At 38.3% G+C, this 21,791-nt stretch overlaps 1 protein-coding gene across 1 annotated transcript in view; it reads left to right on the top strand.

Moving 5' to 3' along the window:
- Window positions 1–21,791, top strand: part of USH2A (usherin) — a 419,339-nt gene that overhangs the window by 65,794 nt on the left and 331,754 nt on the right. The window contains exons 11-14 of the mRNA XM_068406084.1: window positions 258–453; window positions 3,711–4,352; window positions 10,530–10,713; window positions 19,095–19,258. Of these exons, the coding sequence (XP_068262185.1) occupies window positions 258–453; window positions 3,711–4,352; window positions 10,530–10,713; window positions 19,095–19,258 (1,186 nt within the window). The remainder of the gene's footprint in view (window positions 1–257; window positions 454–3,710; window positions 4,353–10,529; window positions 10,714–19,094; window positions 19,259–21,791) is intronic.

A 21,791-nucleotide genomic window follows, 5' to 3' on the forward strand; every position in this document is an offset into this window, starting at 1 on the left:
TTTACTCAGTTCTTTTTTCTTTCTGTTTTGAAAGAACAGGTCTTTTAAACTCTAATTTAAAATTGAATAATTATGCTCTGCTTAATATTTCTCTTTTTTCTCTCTCTCAAGTCAAAAAAGTATGTTACACAGGCTTATTTTTTTCTGTTCCATTTAGTTTTCTCCTCCCCAACTCATACTCCCATTCTTGTTGCTAATGAGTGTATCATCTAAAAATAGATATGTTCATCATTCTATAATATTTTGTATCTTTCTAGATTGGAGGCCAGTGTAATTGTAAGAGACATGTGTCTGGCAGACAATGCAATCAGTGCCAGGAAGGATTCTACAATCTACAACAGTCAAACCCTGATGGCTGCAGTCCCTGTAACTGTAATACCTCTGGGACAGTCAATGGAGATATTACCTGTCACCAAAATTCAGGCCAGTGCAAGTGCAAAGCAAATGTTATTGGTATGTGTAATGCAAGAGTTCGGAGCCATTTTTCTTGTTATCTCTGGAAATAAAACACACTTGATTTCTAAATGAAAAGTATAGTAAACTTCTTTGCTGAAGGCAGATTATAAAAATGAATGAAATTAACTGTTGAAAAATTATTAATTTAATAATTCTATCAAACTACAGCTTGAAGCTTAGTTTAATCAACCCTTTAGAAGTTCCTTTACGGCATAGCTACATTAGCTTACATAGCTCTATACTAATAAGTCAGAGAAATAATGTAATTTGCTTACTGCATAGATGTTTCTTTTAGGAAATTAACACTTTTTCAAAATGTTTTATACTTAATGAGTTCTAAGCAAATCGTTTCCATGCTAGTTTTCTTAATAGACCAAAATAAATGGATTTTTTTCGCAAAATATTCTGTGCTACAGGGTCCTTTGTGATAAATCTGTCCATTTTTTTCTATTATATTTCTTTGAACTGTTCCTATGAAATGCAAAATAAGTCAACATAATTCCACAGATCATGTACATAGCTACGGTTAGTTATCAAGGGCCACATAATTTTAATTTTGTAATTCAATGCCAAGCTGATTATAATAAACTGCTACCTTCTGTGTTATTTATCATTTTTTTTATGAGACGTGCTTTTTTGTTTGTTACTCCCACAGGTATTTTTCAGAAATTAGATTTGATTATAGCAATTTATTACTTCCAGCATATTTGAGGGGAGCCACAGCTACATAAGGACAAAATTTATCAAGTGCCCAAAATACACAGTATATATAATACACTTTGAAATGTTGATGTATGGGAATATTATGCAAGGAGAATTTCCTGATAAAGTGAGCCTTGCATGGTAACTGTACATGTCTCAGACTATACATATGTCTCAAAAAAAAAAAGATGCTTTTCTGCTTTGTATTAACACAACTAGTAATCTATTTTTTCTTTAGCTCACCATGATTGTGGGTTGTATTAATGATGTTCAAGTATATGTTAGTTTATAACTCAATGACTTGTGAATATTGACTTATTTGTAATATTGTGACTCTTTGTTTCTTCTTTCTTCTAATTTCCAAAAGCAAATACAAAATAACAACAAATAATGAAAATAACTCTAAACAGACATAAGCCTGAGCAGTTTCTGTCATCTTTCCTGGGGAATGCCAAGTGCCTATGTTTTCCATACAATAAAAAGGGTGCTAAGAGTAAAAAATAACCTCTGTGCATCTTAAACCCACTCTCTACATTCGATAAAAAGGACTTCAGTGCATTCTAAATTATATATTCTTTGCCTACATTTCACATTTGCATCTGTGAAAACCTTTCTTAACTCCATGGGAGTTTGGTATACAAGAAATGCGGTCTGGTTCTCACATATTTGATTGTCTATATATTACTTTAAACGTTTTCTCCCTTTGATGAAAACAATAAGAATTATTTTTATTTCCACTGAAATAGTAATACAAAAAAATGTGTAAATCTATGCTTTCTGCAAATTTATCTGTAACTATGGTAGAGGGCTGTAGTTATGCAAGTGTTTGTTCACAGGATAAAAGGCCTAATTCTTTCCAGACTGGATTCTCTTTTTTGTTTTCCAAACCAGTTGTAAATAAGCTTCTGTATGTTGGAATGTGTGCAGCAAACTTTAACAAAGAGCTTTCCTCTTTGGATTTCTAAATTGGTTTTTAGAGCAATCTGTCTATTGCCATTTTATCTATTTAAACAAACACGATAACAGAAAAATGCAACTACGGGCTGCGGTGTTATGAAACGTGAACTGTTAGAGTTAACACAACTGTTAAATCTTACTAATGATTCTATCACCAGTAAAATACATTAGCACCAATAATTTTATTAAAGTGGGTCATTCATCTAGAATAAAAAGGTAGAAGAATGTGAATTAAATGCCAAGCGTGCTAACTCCCCTGTACTTGTTAACATTGAATGTGATGCCCTGTAGGCCTTCCTCAGTATCGTTAGGAATAGATTACCTGTCAGGAATATGTATGGCATATTCAAATAAGCACTGCGCATATTTTTAAAACTGATATGATATGAATCCATGTAGACCAATTTTAATAGTTCAAAATGAGTCATAATTCTTGTTAACAATACAGTTATTTTTAAAATTTGCAGCAATAGTGGTCCTTTTTTATTTTCCTTATTGAAATTAAATGATATGCCTTAGGTGAGTCATTCATCACTGTTAAAGGAACTTGCCTTCTGTTGGAGTTTTTGAGTTTTTATCCGTATGTATAATGCATTTCCTACCATTTTTAGTTTTATTTTTCTACATGCAAGTTGCTGGATGTATTTTTGTATGGTGTTGTATTTTTTTAAATGATGACAATACTTTGCTAGAACATTGTATTTTGTATTTTTCTGTATGCAACAATTAAGTGATGACTTCATAACGAAGGATTTCCCATTGCAAGGGAAAATACATAACTGTGAATTTGCATTTTTCATATAATAATCTAGTTTGCTTTCTTGTAATGTACATTTTATAAACTAAAATACAAATGCCATGCCTTAGGGCAGGGATAAAGCAAGCAATGACTTTGAAAACAAAGCTAATAAAACTATAGGATGAAGTATGAAGAAAACAGTTTAGATTTTAATGTACTGCATGCGTTAACTAAATCATACATTTAGATAAAAATATTTCATTTTGGATTCTGGAAAACATTTTCCGCTTTCAGTAAGGGCTAACAATAAACACTAACATAAATGTAATCAATGTTAGAACTAGAAGTACAGTGTTAAGTAAATCATTCATCGTAATTATTCTAGCTTGTGTTGTCCTAGAGTATGTTTAATGTTTTTAATATAATATATAAATCTGTTATCGGAACAGATTGAGAGCACAGTGCAATTCCCTGTATATTGCATTTCCATGATATAGGGTGAAGAGTTCATGTAAGCATTGATTGTGCAACAGGTGCTGTTCTGGGGGACAAAGAGATTCATTCTGGTTTGTCTTAGAAATGTTACAAAGAACTCTCTTGCAGAAGTATCTTAAATCGTATTGAGAAGCCAGCAGAAACGCATTGCTTCTGAAACAAGTTGGAAAAGTAAACAGATTTTTGGGATGCCACTGTTATTCAATTGATTTGTGCAGCCCTGTCATTCCTGTTAATTATGCTGGTGAAGAACGTTAGTCTTTCTCTTTTTTTCAATATGTAGTATACTTACCCTTTTTTAAAATTGAGATTAATACCTCTTCAGCTTTTTTTTTTTAATTAATATCTCTTCTCTTTCCAGGTCTTAGGTGTGATAGTTGCAATTTTGGATTTAAAGCTCTCAGATATTCTAATGAAGATGGATGTGAGCCTTGTTGGTGCAACAGCCACGGCTCAGTGAACCAGTTCTGCAACCCTCTTTCTGGGCAGTGCAACTGTAAAGAACAAGTGAAAGGGCTTCACTGTGACACCTGCATGGACAACTTTTATGGGCTGGATGTAGCTGGTTGTAAGGCTTGTGAATGTAACATTGCAGGGTCGTTTTCTGGAACTGTGTGTGATGCGAAGACAGGGCAATGTGTGTGTAAACCAAATATTGGTGGAAGACAATGTGACGAATGCCTAGATGGCTACCACAAAGTACAGGAAAATCATTCCTTTGTTTGTCTGCCATGTAATTGTGATAAGGCAGGTACAGTAAATGGCTCTCTGCTTTGTGACAAATCAACAGGACAGTGTCCTTGCAAAGCTGGTGTAACTGGCCTTCAGTGCACTCAGTGCATGCTTCATACATACAACCTCAGCATGAGCAACCTTCTTGGCTGCCAGCATTGTGACTGTGATGCTCTGGGCACATTGGCAGGAACAGTTTGTGACCACATTTCTGGGCAGTGTGTCTGTTTGCCTCAGCGTCAGGGGAGAAGGTGTAACGAGTGTAAACCAGGTAAGGAAATTGGAAGACAATCTATTTGATGTAGTGAGTTTTGCTTTGTTGGATATCATCATAGTTCCTACAGGTTTTAATGTGTGTTTAAACAGCTTCATGTCTGATATGTCTCTGGCTTATGTTATTGTTTTTCCAGTTCTTCCTAACTGTGTGAGTGAGAAGGAAGTATTAATTTCCGATCTCCATTTATCCTGTTGCTAGAGGTTGTATAATTTGTGGTGTTACTGCAGTTTTGACATGTCCAAAATAAGGTTAGGTCTAGTTCTTCTAGATATTGAGAAAATATGCAAATCGTCATGGCCTGTTCACTGAATAAGAGGTAAACTAGCATAGTTTGATGAACAACAGCTATCCTCATAAATGTGGATTTGGAAGACAGAGTGCAGTCTCTTCAGGAAGGGCAGTTCATGCATAAAGCTGAGCATGGCTGGAGGTACAGAAATGGTTGCTTAGACTTTGAGGCTGGCAAACATGCCACTTAGAAAGCATTCACCTGCCATGCTGTGTCAAGGATGTGCTGGCTTACAGTTCAGCCCTACAAGTGGGTCATACTGCAGTTGCTACATATCAGTTCAAAATTTTGTACCATATTACTGTAAACAGAGTTTAAATGTTCATTGTAAGTGGGAAGATCTGTAGTTATATTTTAATGTTTTTGTTTTAAAAAGCAGGTGGGTAAAGTGAAACTATAGGTAATATTAACCTACCCTTAGTAATAATATTAAACAGATAGATTTAGTTCAAGGTAAATACATATGAGATTTATTAAAGTAGCAGGTCACATTAAAAGGTACATTATAGCTCCATTGGTTTTAATATGCCATTCAATAATTTGAACAGAGGTTAAAAATGCTGCTTAACCTCCATTAAGTATTTTTAAAAATACTTTCATTTGAATTATTTTAGATACATATACTAATAAATAAGGCAGCGTTCTGTTTTTCTTAGTTCCTCCTCTAGTGCTGTTTGACCTGCTAACCCTCTACAGCAGCCACTTAATCAGAGATCGGCAGAGGAGTGATGTCAAGGCTTCCCGAGTCAGTGACCGCCCTTGTCCTTGAAAAAGAAAGGCCAGGGTTTATGCAGAACTAAATGGTTTAAAAAGGTTTAATTGATAGTATGAACAGACTGGTTTTTAGAAGAGCTTACATGGCACTCAGAGGAATACTTCCACAATAGTTCCTGTTTAAAAAAAAAAACCTTATGGTAAGAATTATTTTTACATTTTCTAAGTAATAAGTATAAGCATGTATGTGCTGAACACTGAACTCTCTTCTCCAGGTGAAAGTGTAAATCCTTGTCATTGTAAAAGCATTGTATTGCTCTTAGTGTAGCACAGTGTACTGCAGTATTTTCACTAACATTTCAGTGCTGATCCCAGCATGAGCTCATTTAGATATTTAATGTATCTTTTATATAAATATTCTTTATTTAGTGTGTTCAAAGGAGAGTTTTCTATAAAGCAGCAGTTAGTATAACCTGCTAGTAATACTGGCATTAAGTTGTAAATGTATGGAAGAGTTTAATTGGTTTCAAGTACTCTAAACTTAATGTCCTATGGCTTTGCCTTGGGACAAAGATAAGAAAATGTATTCCAAGTCTGTATGTAGCCAGCGCAGCCTAATTAAAAGCACAAATTAATTAGTTAAAACTGGCAGCCCTAAAAACATACTGAGGACTTTCTTAGGTTGTTGGGACATTTCAACTCTGTGGTCTGAGTTTTCTTAGTGGAAACCACCCCGAGTACTGTGTTCAGCTCTGGGGTGCCCAACATAAGAAGAACATGGAGCTGTTGGAACGAGTCCAGAGGAGGGCCACAAAGATGATCAGAGGGCTGGAGCACCTCTCCTATGAAGACAGGCTGCGAGAGTTGAGGCTGTTCAGCCTGGAGAAGAGAAGGCTCCAGGGAGACCTTCTAGCAGCCTTCCAGTACCTGAAGGGGGCCTACAGGAAAGCGGGAGAGGGGCTTTTTACAAGGGCAAGTAGTGACAGGACGAGGGGGAACGGTTTTAAACTGAAAGAGGATAGATTTAGATTAGCTATTAGGAAGAAATTCTTGACTGTGAGGGTTGTGAGACACTGGAACAGGTTGCCCAGAGAAGTAGTGACTGCACCCTCCCTGGCAGTGTTTGAGGCCAGGTTGGATGAGGCTTTGGGCAACCTGGTCTAGAGGAAAGGTGTCCGTGCCTGTGGCAGGGGGGTTGGAACTAGATGATCTTTAAGGTCCCTTCCAACCGAAACCAGTTTATGATTCTAATACAGGTCATGTCTCTTCCCCCCGCCTCCGCCCTGTGTAATTCTAAGTCTGTTATAATTAGTGGTATTTAAAATAACATCTTATTGTAGCACATCTTCTGTGTGCTTTGATTAAAATTTGAGAGATTTCCAAAGGTTACCAAAATCTTAATGCAGGAAGAGTTGCCAATGGAGAAAAATTCAAACTGGATGCAACTTCGGGAAATTATTTTATTACAAGGTTTAAAAAACAAAACAAACAAACAAACAAACCAAAACAAAAAAACAAAACTCTTTCCAGAGCATTCAGCCATGTGCTTCATCTATTAGACTCTATCCATGACCTGCTGTGTTCCAGATTGTTCTCATACAAGTAACATTTCTGGTAGATTTCTGTACATTTACATTTTTTTAAAACTAATGGTGTATGCAAGGAGAGGAACACTTGATCCTAACATGAAAGCAAATGAAAGAGCAGTTTTACTTTGTATATAAACTCACTTTTGAGATGTCCTAGGTTGCAGTGGTAGAAAACAGATCTTTCTAGTCCTGAAATAGTTGTGAACAGTTTGTCCCTCCCTCATTCCGGGACTGTATTGCCACATCAGCTGGGATTTGTGCCGTGCAAATCCTGTTCAACGCAGGTCTTGGATCCTGTTAAGAAAGCAGCAAAGCTGTAAAGAAAAAAAAAACAACGCATTTTGTAAGTTCTTTACTCAATTCCCACAGCTTTTCATGGAATGGTATGTAGTATGGAAAAGATGTAAACCAGCAAGTAGGATGTGTGACCGGACACCAGTTTCTGTGTATATACTACCTCTCTTCTTGGCCAGAAAAATGTGAAGTATGTTGTGACAACATTGTCAGTTTTGTTAACTGCATTTTGAAGCACAGACTGTGGTTAAGAAATGAGCATTACCACCATAATTGGTAAGCATGTAAAAGTGCTAAGGAATTGTTCGAGTATTCCTTTTCTGTGAGCTATACATGGGAGAAATAGTAAGAGTGTGGTTAAAAAACGAAGCTGAATACTTTGCTATGACTTTAATTCTTCCTTTTGAAGAGTATGTTTGATTGACAAATGTGATCAGTTATGGTTGAAAAAAATCTGAAAAAGAATAAGCATAATACTAGTTATATACGTAGATCTTGTAGAGATTTGCAGTGACTGTCTTAAAATTGGAAATTGGCTCTATTATACAACAGTGGGTCCTTCATAAAGCAACTTTCGTGAGCCCTTCTAACCTTGCTGTAAATTAAGCTTGCATTACGTTGTTTCTTACTCTTTCCTGACAAATTTTGGGTAGTAGAAGTAAATAATAATTATGGTCATGACAAACAAGTATGAATTTGTAATCCAGTGTCTCTTCTTTTTTTTTCTACATTTAATAGTATCAATTTACTTATAAATTAGTTGGGGGAAGGACTTTCTCTTATTTTTCTATCCCTCACTTTTACTTTGAAAAAAATTTTTACTTTTACTTGCTACTTCTGGAAAAAAAAAAAAAAGTTAGTATCCAGAAAGTTAGTTAAACTTTTAGAGCATTTCTAAAAGATTATTATAAAAAAATATCATACCAAATCCTTCACTGCTCTACAGTGGTTTAGGCGGTATGACATTAGGAGAGCCAGGATGTTTAACATTAAGGCATAGGTTCTTTATAATTATGAATTTCACTGCTATGGCAAAAGCAGTATATACTGTAGTGATCAATTCTGCTCAGCTAAAATGAATTTATTTTCTAGAGTTGTGTTTATTTACCCACTATATTCTTTTCTTAGACACTGGTTTCATGCAAAATTTCAGATGGACAACGATCTGTTTTAGCCTGAGTGCTTATCATTTACTGCAGCTATAAACTGGGTCCTGAAGAAGTGCTTTGACCTTCTGCAGGAGTCCAGGCTTAAACTTGTTTCCTATCTTCCTGTTACGTTCTTTGAGTGGAGTCGTTCATTGTGCTCAAGAGTGACATTGCTGGGAAATGGTCTCCTCTCATTTATGCACAGGATGGGCACTGTACTGTGCAAACAACTGCAATACAAGATAATACATGCTGCCTCACTAATAACTTCAAGCTATTCAGTCTCTGTGGTGGCTCAGTTCAGAGCCTCTCTAGAATAAAGTGCCAACAGCATGATTTTTTATGATGCGAATGTATGTTAACTGGAGACTGATATCACTTCACTGTCCACTTGAGATTTATCTCACTGAGGACCAGAGGCTAAACTTGAACAAAGATTTGAGCAGTAAAATTCTAATGTTTTCAGTTTGTTTAGTTCCTCTGCTATTTGGATATGAGCTCACAGCACAACACTGCTGTGAAGACAGAGAATACCACCCTAGGGGTATATATATAAAGCTATCTCTTGTAAGACAAAATAAATAATAAGGCCTTGGGTGATATGACATGTTACAATACAATTTTGGGCTTTTTATTATAGAGCAGGACATCAGAAAGCTGTTGGACAGCAAAAAAGATTCAGTAACCGAGAACATGACTAAGAAGAAACTGATTGAACTGGAGAGAGAGGAAAGGTTTCTGTGAAGTCTGTGCAAATATTGTGTATCTGAGTAACAGTTTAAATTCTTCTATTGAAGTTGTGCAATAATAATTAATAGTAGCCAACTGTCAGAGATAAACTATCAATGGCCCTGTCTTAGGACTGATGTTCAAAGATAGGTTCTTGCAGTTGACAAGTGCTAGTTAATAGTGTTACCATCATCATTTGCAGAACTCATACATGTTGCTACATTTTTAATCAACTGTACCATTAAAAAAAAAAGATCAGAGCAATTTGTATGAAAAACTCAGAAAAATATCCTTTAATAATCAGGTAAAAATAGAAAATAATTTTGGAAAATTATGTAATTATACTTCTTACTGGTGTTCTGTTATTTGAATTGTCTTCTGATCACACATATAGAAAAGACAATAGTAAGAATGGAAGAAGTCCATAGTTAGCAAAACAGATTATGCAAGTGGTACAGCATCGTTAAAAAAATGTGCTTAAAAGCTCTTTTGTTGGAAATTTCAGGCGAGGCTGTGAATAATGGGTAAGTTCTTCAATGACCAGGTTAGAGGTGTATAAACTGTAACTGTATTTTTCAGTAATGTGTTAGATACTTGCATAGATAAAGATTTATTGTGAGGGCAACAGAATGAGAGATATATAGTAGAAGCATACCAAATATACTGTGGAGAAGGTGAAGTGAATGCTCCAGTTCATAACTGGAAATAATACAGGAACAGAAGGATGGGATTCAAAATGAACACTTTTTTTATAGCAAATAAGTAACTTTTTTTCATCAGTTTATTAGTTGCCATAAAAGTATTCGTGTAGGATACAAGCTATATGTTGAGGAGGAGTAAAATATAAATTTTACATAACTTGGGAATGCTCATCAAATGTAGGTTTTTCTAAGAAACATCCTCATGTTTCAAGGGTTAACCAACCACTGGTTGAGAAAGATTAAGAGATGTTCTTAAGAAAATATGTGCATTTCTTACATTTTACAACTGGCCATTGTCAGAGATGAGATCCCAGGCTAGAATGGATAAATGTCTGATCTTGTATATTATTTTTTATGTTGCTACTGCTTGTGGTGCATTCATTAGTACCTCTCATGTCCTTGGGTCTTTGCTTTCCCCACGGACACGTTAATGTACTCCCCTATTTTGCATTTGCTCTGTCTAAAATAAAGTCTGAAGAGAGAATAAAAAATTGGAGTTGGCAACTGGAGGATTAATAATAGCTTTACAAAATGCCAATTAGAAGATTTAGAAGCTCAGCTCTGCAGGAGGACTATATTACTTTATTTGAGTTGATATTACCTAAGCTTTAGTTCTGTTGTTTCATCCCTGATTATACACAAGTTAATAATCTTACTGTGTTCACTTTTTGCATATTATCTGTTCTCAAAATCCCTTTATTTTCCAGGTTTTTATTTTTCTCCATCCAGTGTCACTGGCTGTCTGCCATGCCTGTGCCACATAGCTGGTTCAGTGAATCAGAGCTGTGATAAACTAACTGGCCAATGTGTTTGCCAAGATGCCTCTGTAACAGGACAGACATGTGAACGTTGCAAAGAACTTTATTTTGGATTTGACTCTGTCACAGGGAGGTGAGTGTTTCTTTTTTACAGGTCACTTCTGACCTCCTTGTTATATTTTTCTCATAGAAGCTCATTCAAAGGTTTAGTGATGATAAGAAGATGTGCTGTAGTTACGTTAATACTTCTTTGAATTCATGTGTGCGCTCTGATTTACGTGTGGTACGTTATACAACGCTCTGTGCTCCCATGAGCTGAATGAAATAGAAGTTTTGCCACAGACTTAAGTAGAAACAACATGACAACTGCATGAAGCTGATGCTATGTAATATTAGGGGGATGAAGAAAGACTACAAGGCCCTAGGACGGTTGGTGAAAGAGTCTGGGGCACAGGTTGTTTTCTCTTCCCTCCTTCCATTTTCAGGTGATGACGTGGGATGGAATAGTAGGATTCTCTCTATTAATGCCTGGCTATGAGACTGGTGCTACAGGCAGGGCTTTGGGTTCTTTGATAATGGCTGGTTTTATAAGACGCCAGGCGTGACCGTAATACATGGGAAAGGTTTATGTCGTAGGGGCAAAAGGGTTCTGGGACAGGAATTAGCAGGGCTCATTCGGAGAGCTTTAAACTAGATTCGAAGGGAGATGGGGTAGTAGCTGGGCTTGCACCACTGGGGCAACGCTCTAGTGTTGAGGTAGACCAGGAGGCCTCCCATCCCCCTGGGGTGAAATCGGTGTGCTCAGCTCGCTCCCTGAAATGCCTGTACACCAATGCGCGCAGCATGGGGAATAAACAGGAGGAGTTGGAAATCCATGTTCGGTCAGGGGGCTATGATTTAGTGGCAATCACAGAGACTTGGTGGGACACCTCGCATGACTGGAATGTGGTCATGGATGGCTATGTCTTGTTCAGGAAAGACAGGCCGCTAAGGAGAAGTGGTGGAGTTGCTCTTTATGTGAGTGAGCAGCTAGAATGTATTGAGTTCTGTCCAGGGGTGGATCAGGAGCGAATTGAGAGTTTGTGGGTGCGAATTAAGGGGCAGGCTGGCAGGGGTGATACTGTTGTGGGTGTCTATTACAGGCCACCGGATCAGGATGAGGAGGGTGATGAGGCCTTCTACAGGCAGCTGAGAGCAGTCTCGCAATTACAGGGCCTGGTTGTCATGGGGGATTTCAACTACCCTGATATTTGCTGGGAGGCCTACTCAGCCAGCCATCCTCAGTCCAGGAGGTTCCTCCAGTGCATTGATGATAACTTTCTGATGCAAATGGTGGATGAGCCAACTAGGAGAGGAGCGCTGCTGGATCTGATCCTTACTAACAAGGAGGGTCTGGTTGAAGAGGTGAAGGTTGAGGGCAGCCTTGGTTGTAGTGACCATGAGATGGTAGAGTTCAGGATCTCATGTGGCAGGACCAGAATAGCTAGCAGAATCACAACCCTGGACTTCAGGAGGGCCAACTTCGGCCTTTTCAAGCAATTGCTAGGGGAAATCCCATGGGACAGGGTACTAGAAGGTAAGGGGGCCCAAGATAGTTGGTTAGCATTCAAGGACTGCTTCTTCCGAGCTCAAGATCAGAGCATCCCAACAGGTAGAAAGTCAAGGAAGGGTACCAGGAGACCTGCATGGTTGAACAGGGAACTGCTGGGCAAACTCAAGTGGAAGAAGAGGGTGTACAGATCATGGAAGGAGGGGCTGGCCACTTGGGAGGAATATAAGTCTGTTGTCAGAGGATGTAGGGAGGCAACTAGGAAAGCTAAGGCCTCCTTGGAATTAAACCTTGCAAGAGAGGTCAAGGACAACAGAAAGGGCTTCTTCAAATACATTGCAGGTAAAGCCAACACTAGAGGCAATGTAGGCCCACTGATGAATGAGGTGGGGGCCCTGGAGACAGAGGATAAAAAGAAGGCGGAGTTACTGAATGCCTTCTTTGCCTCTGTCTATACTGCTGGAGGCTGTCCTGAGGAGCCCTGGACCCCTGAGGCCCCAGAAGAAGTCAGGATAGAGGAGGAATCTGTCTTGGTAGATGAGGGCTGGGTCAGGGACCAATTAAGCAATGTGGACATCCATAAATCCATGGGCCCTGATGGGATGCACCTGCGGGTGCTGAGGGAGCTGGCGGAAGTCATTGCTAGGCCACTCTCCATCATCTTTGCTAAGTCGTGGGCAACGGGAGAGGTGCCTGAGGACGGGAGGAAAGCGAATGTCACTCCAGTCTTCAAAAAGGGCAAGAAGGAGGACCCGGGTAACTATAGACCGGTCAGCCTCACCTCCATCCCCGGAAAGGTGATGGAACAACTTGTTCTTGGTGCTGTCTCTAGGCACATCAAGGATAGGGGGATCATTAGGGGCACTCCGCATGGCTTCACCAAGGGGAAGTCATGCTTAACCAACTTGATAGCCTTTTATGAGGACGTCACCCGGTGGATAGATGATGGTAAAGCTGTGGATGTGGTCTATCTCGATTTCAGTAAAGCGTTTGACACGGTCTCCCACAGCATCCTCGCAGCTAAACTGAGGAAGTGTGGTCTGGATGATCGGGTAGTGAGGTGGATTGTGAACTGGCTGAAGGAAAGAAGCCAGAGAGTGGTGGTCAATGGGACAGAGTCCAGTTGGAGGCCTGTGTCTGGCGGAGTCCCTCAAGGGTCGGTACTGGGACCAGTTCTATTCAATATATTCATTAATGACTTGGATGAGGGAATAGAGTGCACTGTCAGCAAGTTCGCTGATGACACAAAACTGGGAGGAGTGGCTGACACACCGGAAGGCTGCGCAGCCATTCAGAGGGACCTGGACAGGCTGGAGAGTTGGGCGGGGAGAAATTTAATGAAATATAACAAGGGCAAGTGTAGAGTCCTGCATCTGGGCAAGAACAACCCCATGCACCAGTACAAGTTGGGGGCAGAGCTGTTGGAGAGCAGCGTAGGGGAAAGGGACCTGGGGGTCCTAGTGGACAACAGGATGACCATGAGCCAGCAGTGTGCCCTTGTGGCCAAGAAGGCCAATGGCATCCTGGGGTGTATTAGAAGGGGTGTGGTTAGCAGGTCGAGGGAGGTTCTCCTCCCCCTCTACTCTGCCCTGGTGAGGCCACATCTGGAGTATTGTGTCCAGTTCTGGGCCCCTCAGTTCAAGAAGGACAGGGAACTGCTAGAGAGAGTCCAGCGCAGAGCCACGAAGATGATTAAGGGAGTGGAACATGTCCCTTATGAGGAGAGGCTGAGGGAGCTGGGTCTCTTTAGCTTAGAGAAGAGGAGACTGAGGGGTGACCTCATTAATGTTTATAAATATGTAAAGGGCAAGTGTCATGAGGATGGAGCCAGGCTCTTCTCAGTGACATCCCTTGACAGGACAAGGGGCAATGGGTGCAAGCTGGAACACAGGAGGTTCCACATAAATATGAGGAAAACCTTCTTTACGGTGAGGGTGACCGAACACTGGAACATGCTGCCCAGAGAGGTTGTGGAGTCTCCTTCTCTGGAGACATTCAAAAACCGCCTGGATGCGTTCCTGTGTGATATGGTCTAGGCAATCCTGCTCCGGCAGGGGGATTGGACTAGATGACCTTTCGAGGTCCCTTCCAATCCCTAACGTTCTGTGATTCTGTGATTATCTCTCATTGGTAATTGTTTCTCCTCTACATCTTCAGTAAGGTATGTTGGTTTCTGAGGTGTTAATCATTGATTATTAAAATATGGGTAATAAGCCATTTTTATAGCTAGTGAATGCTTTTGAAGATTTCAGAAAGACGTTTTAATGTAAAAAGAATGTAAAAAATTAGATATCCCTGTCTTTCCAAATTTCTTTTAGCAGCAGCAGTTGAAATAGTCACACCACCTTTCCACTTAAAAATCCATTTATCTGAAGCAGTGTATTCTTTTTCAGCATTTAGTTATGTGCCACAGGGTAAATTGTTTATCTGATGTAGCCTGGAGCCTCTAGGTACACTGAAAGTATATGGATATATTCCCTGGAATGTAAGGGGAAAAACGTATCTATAGGTAGTGCATTGTTATTCCACCTATTGCTCTATCTTTCTTTTCTAGGATCATCTTTCTTGCTTAATCCTCAGAGTCTCAATTTCCTTTTAAATACTGTCCAGAAAGATTGCATGGCTCTAATGCTATCGTATTTTCATGCAGACCAATGGTGTTAAATTGTTTTGTTATATTTAGTACTTTTGCCTTTAAAAAATGAAAAACCACAGGCAGAAGCAAAATCTGTACAACATTCCCCTCCCCGTGCTCCTTTCCCCCAGCTAGTGTGGGGAAGACATGCTTTTAGGCAGTGATTATCAATGTCATCTTGCATATACTTGACATTATTCTGCAGATTTTTCACTTTAACTTTTATGTTACTGTCACTCATTAGGAGATTTTTAAAATTATTTTTTACTGTTGCGGGTCACAGAGGCATCTGCTAATGGCCATAAAGTAATCTGTAGGAATAAGGACTTCCTATTTTCACTTCCTGTCGTTTCTAATGGTAAGGAATAAAATCTGTGTAATATTAAAGTTCCCTTTTAAATATATTTTCCTCATTATTAATGATTTTTTTTTTAGTTACTTGGAATAGATTTCCCCCCCGCCCCAGTTTTAGCAGATGATGTAGAGGTTTATGTCTGTGTTAAGCAATAGCTCTCCCAAACTAGATATTGGCCTCCAATTACTTGCACTTTGAGCTGTCTTCTGAAATTCAAAATGTGGAAATATCTAGAATTATCTAGATCCAGATCTTGTAAAGATAGAACGTTTTTACAGTTCTGGAATTTGAATCAGAGTTGGCTTTAATGCCTTAATACTACTTAATCCTCATGTCAGTATTGAAGACTGCTCTGGTAGTACATTAACATCATTAACTTGTGTTGCATATGTGTGACTTCCTTTTGTTTAGCATCTACTGGGGCAATGTACCTCTGCTCCTCAGGCAGAAACATTTATACACAGAAAATTGTAATCCAGGTCTTTATTTGTTAATCTATTTTAATCCATTTCTTTAACTGTTAATATCTTCTTAAAAAGAGGAATGTGCTTTTTCTTTCTTTGTAAAGTTGCAAAGTCGTTTAAACCCTTCTTGATCCAAGTGTCTTTTAAGGACTCTGTGGTTACAGAACGAAAAGGGTATGAGCTATCTGTAGTGGCAAAGACGTATCTGTCTTGGCACAATAGCAGAAAAGAAGCAAAAATAGCGACACGGAGAACGAGGCTTTTAAATTCTCCCACTCTCAGAGGAATATATATGTGAGCTGATTTACTTTCTGATGTTCCTGAGATAAAACAGAAACTCCATATTTTTTTAATGCATTTTACTTTATGAAGCAGGAAAATTTCTTCGTCAATTAAAGAATTACAGATGCTGGATGTTTGCCGTGGTCTGAACAGATCTGTAACGGTTGTGGGCATTGGTACACATTTGAAATGCTTTACCTCTGTATTGTTTACTGTAATGAACTGGTCAATGAACATCACAAATTGTTTATCTATATATATATATCTTGACAGATTACTGTTTATGAAATCCATTTAGCAAGTGAGGTTTTCCCATAAGGATGAAAAATGAAGATTTTAAACAGATTGCCGGAGAGGCTCTAACTGCACCTAGAGAGTCAATGTAATAAAGGTTTCTCTATATTAATATTACAAAAACCATTTATCCTCACAAAATCAATATTGCAATTCATCTTGGCCTGACATTTCTCTTTCCATGTTTTAAAAGTCTGTTTTCCTTGATTATATATAATTCTGTTTTAATAAAACTCAAATATATTTGACTCAGTGTATCTTGAAGAAGTAGTATTTAACAAGAATGATGAAAAAATTTCTTACATGATTAAAAATTTCAAAGAATTAGTTATTTTTTAAAAAAATCCTTAAGTGACTGAATCCTTAATCCTGACTGAAAAGCATGAGCTATGCATAACAACAAAGCCAGTTCTGGTGTTCTGTAGTGTAAGAAAATGATGCGTGTGATTACACAAATATAACGTGTAATTCTGTGGAACAGAATATGATAACATGTATGCTGCTGGCTGCAGGATCTGGAGCCTAATTCAGTATAGGTGGAGGTAGGGAGTCTACACTTTTCCTAGAAGTAAATGCAACTATTTCAAGCAGAAAGAAGCAACCCCACCCTGCCAGGCACTGAAAACTATTGCCGTGACTGTATGTGCATGTGAATTTCATTGTCTCGTGTGTGAATGATAATGAAAACTGGAATACTCAAGGGGCCCTTATTCATAAGAGGTGCGGTAATATACAGGAGCAGTAAGAGAACCTTGTCTTTTGCTGTTTACCTATTGAGACACTTTTGTTAACACCCTCCCCAAACTCTATGCACTAAATATCTTCACGTAATGAAATTATAAAATAATAAAGTACTGTCTTACTGAGCAAATAATTCTGTCTTCATTTTTTTCTCTAACTAAACCATTTTTTTGAAGTCATGACATTTAAATATTCTAAACAAAACCTCTATTTGAAGGGGATTTGGATGCACTGTCTACAGATGAAAAAACTTAATACAGTTTGAAAAAAATGCCCTTTTCTCTTGACTATAAAAGAGAGCAAACTACAGTACAGTGGTTTCCAAGAGAGAATGTATTTTATTTATTCCCAAAAGGATATTAGTCCATAAAACAAATTTGCAGCTTATTTTGCAGCTTTAGCTTTTATCAGCCTTTTTAAGGGTGTTGAATGATTACCCAGGAGATCACACAGCATGAGCTGCTGTGAGTAAAGAAACTCTAATAGAGAGAGCTCTGTGATGGGCAGAAAATGTATGTGAAGAGTTTTCTTAAACTTGTTTAAAAATCTGTCACATTTAATGTCTATTTCACTGATTATTGACCTGAATTTTAGTGTCCTAATGTGAAAACAGCTTCCACCCTCCCCTCCTCTCTCCCTCGCCTTAAAAATCTGATATCTAAAACATAACTGAACTCACTTTTGTTTCTGCCTTCATATAGATAGAAAGAGGTAGACCAAGGTGACGGTGATGACTGGAAAAATGAAGTAACTTGTGTGAAGGCACCACCACCTGTTTACTCAGATCTGGTGAAACTGGCCAAGGAAAGATCAGCCAAACATAAATCAACAACTCTTGTCTAGTCTTAGGGTTAGCAGAGCAAAGGGGACATGGCATGACCGTCTCTCCCTTGGACTTCTCCAAGGTCTTTTTGCTGCTTCATCATCTTGGGACTTGGCATCTTGGAATAATTTAAGATTCCCTCTAGACTGATGTTGCTTATGCCTCAGAATGGGACTTTTCCAGCTCATGTGTAGATTTCTCATTATGTTTAACTGCACTGTACAGTCCCACATTTCTCCCAGCCCATGTTTTTTCAAAACTCTTTTAATCTGCAGAAATTAAAATATAGTGAAATTAGAAGCTAAAGTACAAGGTTTTATTTGCCATTGTTGACTTTCTGTTATGACTAATAATGGCAGTCTGTATTGCAATGGGTAGCATAACAATATTTGCAGTAAGGAGAAAATTGCTTTGCTTAACTTCTGAGGTATTCTGAGTCTTTGAATATTTGTAGAATCTGACATTGGCATCCCTGCTATAATGAATGCCAGTGGGGAAATAGTACATCAAGTGAAACACAAGTTGTTTGTGAGAGTTTTCACATGCAAAAGCCAAATAATAAATTAATTCTGAAAGTACTCTACTGATGCCAGAGAGATTTACAGAATTGAAATGTGGCATTTGTGTGATACCAATGCTTTTTTTTTTTTGTTGTTATTTTTAATTAAAAAATAATTTAATTTACACATTTAATTTTTTTTTTTTAGTTATTTTCAGTTTTTTCCGTTAGGCTGCAAAGAAAATGTGCTTTCTGTTACAATATTCATATTTCTGCTATTTTGTTTCCTTTCACTCTTTCAATTTGAGAATTTTTTTCTCCCAATTTTTGTCTACATTCATTCTCCTTTATTCACAGCATGTTATTTTTTCAACTTCAATTTGCCTTTGTGGACAAGAAATTATTAATTGATTTTTTTTTTTTTCGACAAAAGCCTCGTTTCCTCTAAGTTGGAATGTTGCATATTTTGTGCGGAAACCTACGAAACTGGTTGCACATGTATCACTGAACTCTACAGCTCTGCAAGAAAGGTTGCAGGACTGAGTGCATAGTGTGGTTCTTACGAAACATTAGCATCCTTTTTTTGTATGGATCAATACATATAAAAGCTCTTTAATTCTAAGCAGTTTTTATCTAAATTAGAATATTATTCTGGCATTGAGATTTTAATGTTTATTTTTATAATGGGCACCTTTTTTGTAAGTTACCTTTTTTTTTATCAGGCTAATAGATTTTCTACTGTGTCTCATGCTACTGAACTCTTTATGATTTTTTAATTATGTCACCCAAGAATCTTATAAACAAAACCCTACTGTGCTTAACTGGAGTGTTAATGTGTTTTGATCACTTCCTTGATTTGTTTTTGTTTATAGATGTCAGCACTGTAATTGTCATCCTGCAGGAGCCATTAGTGGGACTTGTCATCTTGTTACTGGACAGTGTGTTTGTAAACAATTTGTAACTGGCTTGAAATGTGACAACTGTGTTCCTGATGCTAGTAATTTGGATGTCCACAACCTATTTGGCTGCAGTAAAAGTAAGTGGATGTTAGGTCTTAAAAGCATGTCTTTCAAATTAATGTTTTTTTATTGATTTAGTGAGTATTAAATTAGATCACTGGGTTTGACTTCCCCCCCTCATAGTTCTCGTTCCTGAAGTTTGGGTGATTTTCACTGTGAGTATCTTAGGAGTGTGTTCTGGAGAGATGTACAGAATGTTTCATGTCATACAAACATCTGATGCTTGTAGTCTAACCCAGGGAATAAGTAATGGCCCATAGTTCCCTTGCATTTCCCATCATGTTCTTTGTAGTGACTGGTGCAGAGTTCACCTTTTAGTCACACGAATGCAATAGTACAACTTATAGCTTAGCCCCCTTTTCTGCCATTGACAGGAGGCAGGAGACCTGTCTTCAGAAGGTCTGAAGAACAGAAAGTCTGTTGAAGACCTGCTCCTGGTGATCAGTTCAAAATCTGCTCCTCAGTACAATGTAGCTTTGCCTTTCTCCTTCTGGGGCTTTTTTTCAATCAGTTTGGGAAAATATGCGATGTGGTGTAACAGAGCATCATAAATCAGCGTGTGTGAGGTGGGGCTAATGCTGTATTGATGGTCAAATCATGAATTGTAATGAAACACATTGCAATGGAACATTGTGCCCAGGTGGCCAAGAAGGCCAACAGCATCCTAGCCTGTATCAGGAATAGTGTGGCCAGCAGGACAAGGGAAGTGATCGTCCCTGTGTACTCAGCACTGGTGAGGCTGCACCTTGAATACTGTGTCCAGTTCTGGGCCCCTTACTACAAGAAAGACATGGAGGTGCTGGAGAGAATCCAAAGAAGGGCAACGAAGCTAGTGAAGGGTTTGGAGAACAAATCTTATGAGGAGCAGCTGAGGGAACTGGAGTTGTTTAGTCTGGAGAAAAGGAGGCTCAGGGGAGACTTTATTGCTGTCTACAAATATGTGAAAGGAGGTTATAGCGAGGAGGGTGTTAGCCTCTTCTCCCAGGTAACAAGCGATAGGACAAGAGGAAATGACCTCGAGTTGTGCCAGGGGAGGTTTAGATTGGATATCAGGAAAAAAATCTTCACTGAAAGGGTTATCAAGTATTGGGACAGGCTGCCCAGGCAAGTGGTGGAGTCACCATCCCTGGAGGTATTTAAAAGATGTGTAGATGTTGTGCTTAGGGACTTGGTTTAGTGGTGGACTTGGCAGTGCTAGGTTAACAGTTGGACTTGATGATCTTAAAGGTCCTTTCCAACCAGAATGATTCTATGATTCTCTCTGGAGTGCTGCCCTTGCAATAAGTCTCAATATGAAGACATGGCACAATTTCAGCCTTTATTTGTGTCATAAGTAGTCAAAATCAAATGTTCAGATTTGCTCACCAGTGAAGAGTCTAAGCTGTCAGGGATTTTAAAGAAGGAGAGGAAAAATACTATATGTAATAAAACTAAATTTTATGTTGCCTTCAGTTCAATGTTCAGAAATGGGCTTTGAGGACCTCATACCATGCAATGCCAAACTGTGGGGGTAGGACCTCAGCTAATTCTGAAAAAATTGCGTTACGTTTTTGTGACACACCTTACTGCCATACACAGTTAACAGCCCAGTCTTGGAAGTCATGTAACCAGTTACTGAGGTACTCTGCAGATGCTGATTGATAATTCTGTCAGCAGGCCTAATTAATAGTGGCCAGACTGGTCCTACCGTGAGAATTAGCTCAGGTAGCCATGTGTAATGCAACAACAAGGTTAGACGTTCCCAGTTGATGTCTGGAGTATGTTTCTGGATCCTCCTTCAACAAAACATTTAGTTGTATATTTTGCATAGGTATTTATATGACATTCATCATTGTGATATGCCCACACTGTAGATTTGCAAGTAGAGATTTACATGCACAAAGAGTTTGGACAGACAGCTCTCACTTTGATTCTAGTTCATATTTCATTGTAAATTGGTTTAAATTTCAAATAATATGCATTGCAGAATGCACAGTGCTATAAATGGGGTAGAATGAAGAGACCAATTTGTTTCCAAAGATGATTTTTTTTTTTCACTAAGTTTGGAAGTGCTTAGGTACAGTTTTGGCTTCTTTTTTTCCCCATACTTTTCTGTAGAAGGCCTAGGATCTATTCATTTAGTTGATTGGCTTGTTTCTTTAAAACATGTAGGATGTTTCAACTGAATATATAATAATAATAATACATGGCACATTTATGCTGCTGTTCATCTTCAAAGAGCTTTACAAACATAAACCAACCTACTTATTTATGTTGGGATATACATTGGATAAAGGTCAATGGCAATTCAACTGTAAAATTGATTAATAATAACAGATAAATAATATCATAGATTTTAGTTAGAAAAAAATGCAACAGACAGTATTGTAAATTACAAGCGGAGTCCTCTTCTGGACATAAATGATATAGCAATTGCAGTCTTTTGGTTATTCATACGAAAATAATTTAACTTGTTGCACAGATACGGAGCTTTGCCTAGCTTGATATTTGTGGTTATTTTCATTGCAGAACAGGTACCATTACTGGTTATAAGTCTTTGCCAAGGGAAGC

This window comes from Nyctibius grandis, chromosome 1, assembly GCF_013368605.1.
Source record: "Nyctibius grandis isolate bNycGra1 chromosome 1, bNycGra1.pri, whole genome shotgun sequence".
In the NCBI taxonomy this organism is placed as follows: Eukaryota; Metazoa; Chordata; class Aves; order Nyctibiiformes; family Nyctibiidae; genus Nyctibius; species Nyctibius grandis.